Genomic DNA, 12,098 nt, shown 5'->3' with positions numbered 1-12,098 from the left:
CTTACTCTAGTAAGTGCCCTCCAGCAGTCTTGGGGGATGGAGGGTCCTCAAAGCCCACAATTTCCAAGCCCGTGGGCAATAAATACAGGGATGCCCAACAATTATTTCATCTTTGTCTCTAGACTCTCTGATTCGTTAATAGTCACAGTAGCCTCCATGAAGGGGGAGGCGGGGTGCAAAATGCAAAATCAGTGTTTATTTGCTAAAAGAAAGTGCAAAGCGCAAGGAGAGTGCAAAATACATACAAAAGTTCACGTTTGATCTACAATTGAAAGCAATAACCAAAACCTGAGACCAAGACATCCCAGTGGGATGCAAAAAATGGATACGGTAACTTGAAGTTGGGGCACTGTCTCTGTCTCAAGCTGTGCACTGGGAAACTCATGGAGGTTGAACAAATTGGATTTTCCCCCATCAGCACTTATGCTCATATATTATTTTTTATAAGAACCATAGCAGGAGGAGCAAGAGAAGTGAATGCCTCTGGTAGTAGCTTTGCTGGATGCTTAAAGGTTTTTTGATATTGTTAACTGAGAATTCTCACAGAATGTTCACGTGGAGAGTTCATGACTGAATTTGTTTCCTGTATCAATTCAATTCAGTTTCCTGCATGTACCCGGTGACTAAATATGGCTTGGTAATAGAAAGATTTTTAAACTTCTAAAATTGAAGTAGGGAATTCTATAATGGTGCCCACTAACCCGTTTTTTTTTGTCAGTGCTATCCTCTGGACTCTAGAGCTATTACATTTATGCCTATTAATGCGTCAAAACAGAAGATGCATGCATAATTTGAAATTATTTTTTCCTAACATAAGGTGTATAATGCAACTGATTTCTCCTATTGAAAAGTATTAGTTTTCAAAATAAATTATAGGAAAACGAAAATTACTGAATAAACATCATAAGTATCAAATATACCCTGGGAGGTACAGAATCGGGGCATAATCACTTTTAGGAGGTATTTGGGAATTTACCTATCTGCTTTGACCTTTATCATCTAAATCACATACCTTAGATGAGGAAAATTGAAGAGACAATGCTGGTTTGGAAGTTATTAGTACTGTCTCTGGTAGAGTGTATGAACTTGATCAAAATGGCCATCTGCCTAGGTGCCTCTCTTTGTTTCAAGCTGTGTAGAGCTATCTTTATTTCTTTTCACACACTTCAATCTACATACTGTTTTATATGTTTAGTCTATTGAATAAAATAATTGGTGTTACTTTACCTTACGTTCAGCCTTAATGGATGGGATTGGGCACCAACTAGTTGCGGAAATATTCAGCTGCTGGTTTGCACCTGAAGAAATTTCTTGTCCCAGGTATGGATATATTCTATGATAATACCATAGAGATTCATGATCGTACAGTGCACACTGAAATGCTAATTATTTAAAATCATCCACCCTACATTATTGGCAAGATGCTGCAATAAGTCGCCTGCTTGAATGCTCATTATGGGAGGGCAAAAGATCATATGATATGAGCTGTCCACAACTGAGTTATTTTTTTAGAGATTATCAAAACTGAACTTCCAGCACAATCGGATGCATTTGTGGCTAAGCTTGCTTCTCCCATTGCTCTCTTTAGGATTGCTTGTGAAAACTGTCCAAAAAATTTCTGTACCAAAAGAAACAATAGGAAAGAGGGGTAAGAGTTTCCTCGTATTCCGTGAAGTGCCACGTCACCCTGTTACGGAGGCAGTAACCTTTACATATAAAAAGAGTTGTTAACTACAGAGATAAAGGCACATGTGACACAATCTGCAAACTTGAGAGTAATACCCAACAGATATTTACTGATTGTCTCACTTGTACTCACTGATCAAGCATCTTGAATACACACAGGCAGTCTTACTTAAATAGGGAATTGTCTATGTTGGAGACTGAACATGAAAATAAAACTATGAGACATTTACCATGAGGTGAAAGAGAGTATAACTTAAAATGTCACCTTAATCTTTAGCGGCTTATCATACGCTGTAAATGTGCAATAGTTAAGAGCGTTCCTTTGCATTCCTGTGCCACACTTCCAACAATGTGGTGAAATTCAGACAATTTTCCAATGCTACATGTGCAGCGTACGTTTTTCTAAAGGATGTATTTATGTTTGGTACCAATCATGACTCCTTGACCAACCCTGCCAGTGAGTTCTTGCCATGAAGGAAACTTTAATTTCTATGATATTACTGTTGGTTAAGGGAGGAAATGGCTAGTCCTGAGTGGAGTTGTGTCAGAGTGCAGTGGGGAAGTTTATTTGTCAGAGAACAGTTCAAAAGATGTGCAAAATAAAGAACAATTTCTTGTATGTGGCATGATTACTGTGTGTGTTTTAGTTGTGCCTGTCCTACAAGCATCTGCTTGTATTCGCAGTTCTTTGCTTGAAGAAGGATTTTGATTTTAAGAACTTATTTTGAAGAAACCTAGTAGCCACTGGTATAGAAGTATTAGTAGGGAAAGAGCAGCTAAAACTCCCTTCCCTTTAACAAGTAAAATTTCCAATCCCAAGAAACATTTTGTTAACTAGAATAATTTAGAGTAGTCTCTAGTGTTACTTCTTTCTATCTAAATGTTTTTGAATCTCTTTTGCAGAGGCCACTCTAAGCTTAACAGAGGGGAAATTCTAATAAATTCAGATTTGGAACCCGATGAAGCTGTTCTAGAGAAGTTTGCCTTTTCTAATGCCCTGTGTCTCTCTGGTAAGCATGGACCTGGCACCTAACTTTGTTTTGTATGTTATACATGCATAGAGCAGTATAGTTTAGAGGACACATAAGAGCATGTTTCTGTACATTAGATGCCTTATGGTAATCTATATTGGTTCGTGTCAGTATGATTACCCTTAATGAAGCTATGGCCAGGGGTGTGGAATTTAATAAAATATCTACTTGTCCATGTGACAGGTTGCTTTATAAATCTGCTGGTCCTGTAAAAAAATAATTCAAGTGTCCCTTTGCTGCCACATAGTCTGACGTCAAATTATGGCAGCAATCTCATCTTATAAGAGCTCGGATAATAGCCTTTCTGATTATGCCAGGGCTCAGACTATAGTAAGGTTTGGATTCTAGCAGTTCCCTTACTTTAACACCTCTCTGCAGATCTACATACTGTGGCTGGAAGTAGCAGTAACCAGTAGTTCCAGGGTTAGCATGCCCTTCGGAGTCTGTGCAAACCTATTAACTTGCATGTTTTAGGGTTTTTCACCAGCTCTTCTTTAATCTTCCCCATACTGAGAAGGGTTTCGAATTTACTCCTGACAAGGCCAGAAGTAAAACTTCTTCCAGGGTTGGGGAAAAAAAATGGTTGGAGGGAAAATTAACATGTAAACGCTCAACATATTTTTGTGTGAGCAAATCTTCACAAGCCTATTTGCTTATGCTAAAATGCAGTTTATAAATATTTTGTAGGGGTGTAGGTTCCTGGCCTACTTCTGTAAATCCTTGTGAATTCATGAAAGCCATTAGTCTGAACTAATGCAAGAAAATATACCATAGGTGCACTTCTGTAACTTTCTTTAAGAACTGGCTCCCTAAGTAGATCTGGCATTACCAAAAACTTTTGTTTTTATTTAATTCTCTCTTCTTCTCCTTTTTCTTTTTCTTTTTCCTCCCCCTGCTCCTCCTCCTCCTTCTGCTCCTCCTCCTCCTTCTCCTCCTCCTCCGTTAGTTCAATGCCAGGGACTACTGTGGCAATGTTTGATTTTGCCTTTTAGACTAAATAATATTTTTCGTTTAGCCAATGTTTGTAGTAACGATGAGGGCACGGCAGGTCCCACAGCAAAAAGTTATTCAAAAACCATTGTCAAAACAACAAAGACATTGACAAAAACAAGAGGCTGACCACCAATGTTAGACCTACTGGCTTTGCGAATGCTTGTCTATTTTAATGTTTCCCATAATCTTGTTGAAACTGGTTACACTGGTTTTCCACCATAGATATTTCTGGGAAAATACTAACATCAACACATTTTGCTACAAATGGTATCTGAAATTTCATTGCAGTTTAGCAACGCATTTTTCCCCTAGCTACATTTTTTCTGAACATTTTATTTTGAAAGCAAGGAATCATCAATCTTGCTCTCAAGCTTCTGCAAATAGTTGTATATAATCATAGAGCAAGCTGGAATCACTATAGGTAGCCTGATGTTGGTCAAATATGCAAACGTGTACACACTTTTATACTGCAACCATTCTCAGTAGTGCTAGTCCTATTTTACAACATTTCCTTAGGGCTCTCACCCTAATAATAAAGGCTTTGCATTAATGAACCATAAATATGGATCCAAATATTTTTGTTAACTACAGACACTGCCCTAATGTGGTACTGTAAACTGGCAGCCAAAACGTTTATTCTGCAGGGGGTTGGGTCTACTTGTGTCAAGGACAAAATAAACATCAAAACTTGTAGCCTTTGACCCCAAACAATACATCCTGGGCATCGGGCTACAGAGGTTCCACACCCCTGTCTGGCTTAATGATACTACGGCTAGGTAAAACATTGAATTATCTACTTACTAGAAAGAGATTGTTTAGCCATATGACTTGTTCTATTTTGGCAGTGCCTTTCTCATCCTAATATTATGCAATTGATAGCTTTTAAACATAAGTTGTAGTTAAGTGTTCTTCTGTCCTCTCTGTTTGATGCTAATTCATTTTCCTGTGATTTCACATATTTCATTCTATTTTGTTAATGATGCACTGCTTTTAATAAGTAGGAACATAGTTGATTTGTCTTGTATTATCCAAGAATAAGATATTATTAACTTCTCTATGTATTGTGCAGTAAAACAGATACCTTAAAATCTGATTCCTTTCAAAGCCTTAAATACCAGTTACTTGTTCAAATCACTCATATTTACCAGGTAAAGGCTGCCTTCTACTCTTCATTTTGGGTTTTGGTGGTTTACACCTGTGGTGGTGTTTGTGTATTGGCCCAATGACGTAGATGACTGAAACAGCATAGTGTACTTCAACTGTAAATTTGTGGAGTATTTTGATAAATTTCATGAATTTAGTGCGAGTATTTTTCAAATGTCACCACATTTAATATGTGCAATGCACCTTTTTTAATCTGCAGGTTGATCCTCCTTGACATTTTTCTAGAAAATGTAGCAAAACATCTTGTGAATTTGTTTTTTTCCTGAAAAACAGCTTGCAAAATGTTTTTTGCAGGAGAATGTTTGTGCACAAGACAGTAGATTTTTGTGAGAGGAGCAACTGTTCCCAAACATTCACAGTTTAAAACTATTAATGATTTTTATGCTTGTCATATAGTCAAAATGTTTATATTTGCCTAATTCTGTCTTGCAGAATTAAAATGACACACACTCTTTCATAAAGCCAAGTTGGTAGCAAATATGTAAGTTGGACTCTCATTACCACATTCTCCAAGGATTTTGGGGTGAAAGAGAACATATATTAAAGTGTCGGCCTTTCCTTCAGGCTAATGCAATTTTTCATTGTTTTGCTGCCTTGGCAGATTGCTTCGGGGGAATTTTCCCATCATAAATGGAAAATTCTACCTCTGGTGTAAATGTAAAGCCAAAAATCACATTTTCAGAAATACCTTAATTTCGTCCAGTTCTATACGTGGTATTGAAGTCGTAGCGAAACACCAAACAAATCAGTAAAGACTCCCTCTTAGTCTTGTGTGTGTATGAGAAGTATCAGTAAAGACTCCCTCTCAGTCTAACACTTAATTCTTTTTGTCTTCGGAGAGGAACAAAGCATTCATGTGACTAGGGGATCTAAATAGCACCTACAGTTAACAAGCAAATGAGGCGACTCGTGTAATGCTCAATGACAATAGAAAAGATAAGCGACTAACCACGTAAAGCGAAATATGGGGACAGGTATTCCATAATAAATGGATTCAGGCAAAATGAGTACAGCTTCCACGATCATATGCACATATATTTTTTGTGTTCTGAAAATAAATATTTTGATTTAAATATAACAGGAAATATAACAGGAAACGGATAGCATCAAAAACTCTGAAAGACAAAACAGGGGAACATTGTGTGGCAGTGCATGCTAATGTTTACAGAATTCAAAAGCTAATATATCACTTGTCAAGGTAGTGTTTGGCAAAAAGGAAAGAAAACTCTGGGGCCCAAAAGATTAACTCAGGCCCTAATAAAGAGAGTTGAGACAAAAAGTCTTCAGTTTTACAGCTTAAACTTCAAGACCTAATACACAGCTATATTTCCCTTCACTCTGAAGGCAGGAACATTCTTTGTCAGGTAGAGCAATGAATGCTCTCCGACTTTATCTCTGATTTTCCCCTCAGCTCGAGACCCTTGGTTGATTGTGTACTTTTTTCTTTCTTCAGTTGTAATTTCCTTTCAGTGATTTGTACCTTCTGCTCCTGCGTTGTGGCGGAGATCAGAAAAATATTTTTTCATACTTGTGTAATTTCACAGCCTCCCCACTGCTTTGGAGGCTGCTTCAAATTGATGAGGCTGACAAGCTCCCCTTAGTTTGTCTTCGTGGCTGCCTTGCCAGTTGAAGCCTTAGTTTGAAATTTAGATCTTCACACTAAGACTCTAACTGAGATTTATATATGTCTTAGCTGGTGCATTTTTTGCCCCTAAAGCCCTCACGAGTGTGGCCCTTTCAGCTTTTTCTAAGTGTTAAACTTTATATCCAGAAGTTTAAATTTGGAGATGTTCTCCTGCGGGAAACTAAACAGAGCAACATAGACAGTTTGGTGGAAAGCTGCTTCCTACTCCGAAAACTGTTCTGTGGCCATTTTTCAAAGAGGTTTAAAAACATATTTACTTCCCACAAAAAGGTATATTTAGGTTGTGGGGGATTCGAAATTCTGATACCTTTCAATAATTTACAAACCACATGATGCATGCCCACTGAAGTGTTACCTACCTGTACATGTCCAGCTGCAATCGCTGAACAAAAGTTATTTACTGACCTGGAAGCTAGCCCTTCAGAAGCCTTCATGGACAGAAAGTTCACTATGTCTGCTTCCACAGCATCCATGTGCCGTTCCATGCACCATCCGAGACATCATTTTCAGGCTGACATGTAGCGTCTCCTAGTAGAGGGGCTCACGCTTGCTTAATGAGTCTTGCAGCTGTCTCTGAAGTTCCTGGCAAATACCACTGTTGCCTGACAGCCTCCAGGCCATCAGGGAAAGCTGTTCCGATATCACCAGCGGGTGGAGTTTGCCCAGAGGTCCCCAGAGCATGTCCTGACTCCGCAGAAGAAGCAATGGGCAATTGCATGTCAGTGCTAACAGAAGCGGAAATCGGGGTTGTGCTTTCCAAACTGGAGTGATTAGGATCACTTCTGCTCTCTGGCGTTTCACTTGAGCGTCTACTCTCGATATCATGCTGGAGGAGGGGAAAGGCGTAATTCAGATTTCCCACCCAGTCCTGAAGAAAGGCATCCGTTGCCATCGCTTCTGGATCCGGTCTCTAGCTGAAGAACCTCTCCAGTTGATGATTCAGTCAAGATGCGAACAGATCTATGGGTCTAGAGTAATAAAGAAAGAGAAGCATAATCTGAGCCTCTGGTCCTGACATAGAATTAAGGAGGAAAAGGCGAAGCGTAGGCCAGAAGGATAAATGGAAGGGTGAAAGAATGAATGGAAGGACGTGAGAAAGATTGGATGGATGTAGGAGTGAAAAGATTGAGTAAAAGATAAATGGATGGATGGATGAAGGAAGATGGACAGATCGGGATCCATGGGTGAATGGATAGGTCCATAGACATATTAATGGGTGCATGGTGCATTGTGAAAGATAGATGAGTACATGTATATATATATAATGTTTGTGCATGAGTAAAAGGATAGCTGTATATAAGAAAGGATTGTTGATAGATGGTGAAATGAATGAATCAATAGTGGCTCTTAACCTTTTGACTTCTGTGGACTCCCCACTTAGGGTCTGATTTAGATCTTGGCAGGACTAATGCTGCAGCGGCAGTTTCAAGTACACCATCAAGCTGAAAGAGTTCTGACCGCCGGACTTAGATCTATGACGGTTCAACCTCCATCCACATTCAACCACTCCATCGCACGAATGGTATTACGCAGCAAATACGGCAACTCCAATGCTGGCGTATAGTACACCATCGCCGTTAGGACGGCGGGATTGTGCAGACCTTATTTAGATGACACACTTGTGCTGGGGGTGTACCAGTGGCAGTCCCCTGATGGCGGGAGTCCATTGCAGGACCCATTCAGCATTGTACTACGGCTATTGGATGGATGCTAGCAGCACACACCTGATGTACATTGGCCAATTGTGAACACCTGCAAACTACACTGTAAAACATACTCCATTTCAGACCATGCTCCTTTACCATTCCACTGCAGAACATCATTTTGCTGCTGAATTTTCCACTCAGGAGTCAGGTTTTTGCTCCCTCTGTTTTATTTTATTTTCGTTTCACTTTTTTTTTTTTTTTTGGTCAAATCTTTATTTATGAAGGTTTTAGTGTAAAAACACAAGGAAGATTTTTTTTTTTTTTTATGAGCCCCATCATATACATTCGAAGATCCCGCCTCTACAAATCAGACACAGTGTACTCAAGCAGCCTATTAGGAGGAGGCAAATATGCAAATGGTGTTAACATCACACATGTATACTCACGGTGCTGGACGACAGTGAAGTGACCTCCCCCCCCTTCCTGTTCTAACCATTGTATGCATCCATTTCAGGGGCTCCGGGTCTATACAGCTTGTCAACGTTAAAAAGAAAAAGATTACAAATAACATAAGATCTATGAACTTGGGAATGGATAACAAGGCACCTGTTGTGCACTGGTCAGCAGACCCGCACTGAGATCATCAAGGGAATAAGACAAACTCATGCCATTTGACCCTGGAGAATCACAAAAGTTTGTGTGTGCTAGAAATGAAATAGATGCAAGGCTCGGGTGCGTGTACGACAAGCCGTCCGCGGCAGTCCCATGTGTAGGTAAGTTACCAGTGGGCCCCAGAGAGATTCAAAGTTTTTAAAGTCATCTCTAAAAATATCCGTCATGCGCTCTAGAGTCAGTGCCCTCCACAGACGTGCATGCCATTGCGTGAGCCCTGAGGCTTGTTGTTTTCATGCCTCAGCTATTGCCATCTTGGCTGCACCCAGGCATTGCCACATGATCGTTTTGTCTCTCTTATTTTGGTGTGACAGCGATGCATCTCATAGGCCAAGTATTGCGATATCCGGGGTGTCCACAACCCCGCCAGCATATGTATTTCGTCCCTGGGAAGATCGCCTTCAATTTAGTGGGGTATAAATACCAATCGTACATCACTTTATAGTGGGCTTCCCTCATAGGTATGGAGTGGTTGTGTCTCTGTATATCCTTCCATAATGTTTCCCACGTGCTATCTTATATGGTTTTCTGTAGAGTATGTTCTCAGAATGAGATATGACGAGGCCGTGGAGATAAAGAGTGCGCAGTGGCAGGACATAGAGGTAAGATATAGTCCCTTTGGCCCCGATATTAATTTTGACAAATTGTTCAATGGGTGTAAGTTCTCTTGTTGCTGCCTCTCTGTTCCTTGGGCATGTCACCCAGTGTCTAAGTAGGGTATAGTGATAATGTGTTAAGTCGAAGTTGCGTTTACAATTCTCAAAGGTCAGAATGTCCTAGTTGTGGAAGAGGTCAGCTACTGTCAGGCAGGCCCGCTCTCTCCATGCATCAAAGGGCCTTGGTATTGTTGCTGGTGGGAAGGCTGGGTTGAAGTGCATGGGATTATGAGGGGAGGGAAAAGTAGTTCACTCTGCTGTCCTATTAACTTCATTCCACACTCGTAAGGTTGTTCTGGTAGGCGTGCTTAAGTAATTGTTGGGTGGTCTTTCAGCTTTTTTATTTTTGTTTTTATCAACTCTTGGGGCACTAGATACTTCTTTTAGTTACTTGCTATGGCAGGGAGGAGTTAAGTTAGCTGTTCAGAGTGTTTTAAGACCCTTATAAAACATAACTAGCTCAATTTAATTCATCAAAATATCTTGTTTTATCCTAATTACTCTTTAACAATGCTTAATATGTTTTGTCAGAATGTGTTTTGTTTTCCGTGGATCATCCCTTCCTTGCTTTATTTCACCAAACATCATCTATTTGCACATGAAGGAATAGTGCTTGTAAGAGGTATTTTTTTCTGCCTATTTATATCAGTCACATGTCTGTTAAATCAAACATTTCCAATCATGTTCTATGCCATGTTGAATATAAGTAGTACTGATACACAATTTACTTTGCAGTGTTCATATGATGACCAATGCCATTAATTCTAATAAGTTGTACTATAGTCTTTTTAGCCTGCTTGGCCTTGAAATGGTGTAGTTCTCAGTTCTCCTCTCTACTGTGTTGGCTTGAGTGTCTAGTACATGTAATGTACACTTTCTAAATACAAATTTGTATTTCAGGACATCTCTTCAGCGTTTTTACTGAGGGTTACATCTGTGTAAATAAGCCTGCATGTGTTAAGTTAGTAAACATCTCGCAAAGGCCTACTCATTCCAATAATCCTAATTTTTACTTTTAGTTTGCTTCATTTGTAGCTGAAGACCTATTTGAGGTACAGTCCAGACATTTCATTTCATATTGTTTGTAATTAATTTTAGGTCCAACACCCAGGGCCAGTGGATCACCGTCTGCAACTGAAGACACCTCTACTCCAGACCAGGATCATGCCTTCAGTGAGGACATAACTCCTGCAAGTCCGGATGATGTGGAGTTGCCTGATCCATCTGGTCTGTCTGGGCAGAGAGCACCAGAACGTCTCACTTGGCCCAAACCTTCACCTCCCACCCCAGCTGCAATATCACCTCAGTCAATGGATACCTGCACTTCATGTGCCCAGAGGAATACTAGAACCATCTTTTGCCCCCCAGTCCTGTCAGCTGTTGAGCAAATACCGCCACCTCCAGTTCTGCCACGACCCATTTGGATGAGGCACCTGGCCTGTAGGGTATAGGATAGTGGAGGTTGGGGTTGTGGGAGGGAATCTGTGGACCAGCAGAGTGAAGCCACCGGGGACTCTGTCACCCAGACCACCATCGACTAGTCTAGGGAGTAATACAGCAGTCCCATGACTTGATAGCCCAGGTATTTACTGAGTGATGGGACATGAAGCAGGTGCAGAGGGAGCACAATGTAGGAATGCAGAATCAGATTTGTGCTCCCTGACTGGGATGATGTTTGACATTTACCATCATATGTACAGAGCTTTTCCCTGTACCATCTACTACTGACTGCGGTCCTTCAACATCAGGACAAAATATACCTTCCTCAGCCACAGACAGGGAGGCTCTGTCACAAAAGGAAACTGCTCCACCCACTCTGGTCCCTGCAGCTGTGGACCATCCTGTCTCACAATAGAAGTTCTACATCAATTACACTAATAGTCACAATCATGGCAGTACTACATTTTGTGGTCACAGGATCATTCCAATACACTGCGGCAATATCTGGTGTCATGTCACAACCAACTTTAAGTGGTGCGCTACAAAAAGGTCTTTTTACAATGATGAGACACATCAACAGCTTCATACACTTAATCAAAATGAAGATTTAGCCAATGTCAAGGGAGATTACTATGCTATGGCTTGACACTTTGGTGGCAATATTCAACAGAAAATAGGTAGAATACAATCTCAAGAACTTCCACTCAATTGCTGTGCAAGTTGTCTCTGTACAAGATATGTACGTCCAAAGTATGTCTTTCCCAGGATCAGCCCATGTTCCATTTGTACTTTCCAACAGCAACATCACTGCAAATGTCACAACTTTGAAATGTCAAATGAAGATGACATGTTGAAGGATCCTAAAACAGAACAACTAGGGAAACTTAAGAAAATTGACTCAAATACTAAGTTAGGAGGACACTTATACTTAGCACAAACAAAGATAGTCATTGGCAATAAACACTGTAGTCAGTGTATGGAAACTTTGATAAACAAACATCTTTGCCCTGGACTTTCTTGAACAAACCATTACTTATAAATTACCATCAGACTGATATGTTCACTATATTATAAGTTTGATATGTAAAGGTAAACTTAATCTCAGGTGAAGAAGTTGTCAAGAACATCTTGACGTATGTAATTTCCTTCCCCTTCACCACTGTTA

General features: G+C 40.1%; 1 protein-coding gene across 4 annotated transcripts in view; it reads left to right on the top strand.

The window, feature by feature from the left end:
- The window catches only part of RMND1 (required for meiotic nuclear division 1 homolog), a 221,251-nt gene that overhangs the window by 83,395 nt on the left and 125,758 nt on the right, over positions 1-12,098 (top strand). For all 4 annotated transcript variants that reach the window (XM_069228413.1, XM_069228415.1, XM_069228417.1 and 1 more), the window contains one exon: positions 2,590-2,696. In XM_069228413.1, the coding sequence (XP_069084514.1) occupies positions 2,590-2,696 (107 nt within the window). The remainder of the gene's footprint in view (positions 1-2,589; positions 2,697-12,098) is intronic.

Source organism: Pleurodeles waltl, chromosome 4_1 (assembly GCF_031143425.1).
Source record: "Pleurodeles waltl isolate 20211129_DDA chromosome 4_1, aPleWal1.hap1.20221129, whole genome shotgun sequence".
Lineage (NCBI taxonomy): Eukaryota > Metazoa > Chordata > Amphibia > Caudata > Salamandridae > Pleurodeles > Pleurodeles waltl.
This window is presented reverse-complemented; position numbering and strand designations above follow the sequence as displayed.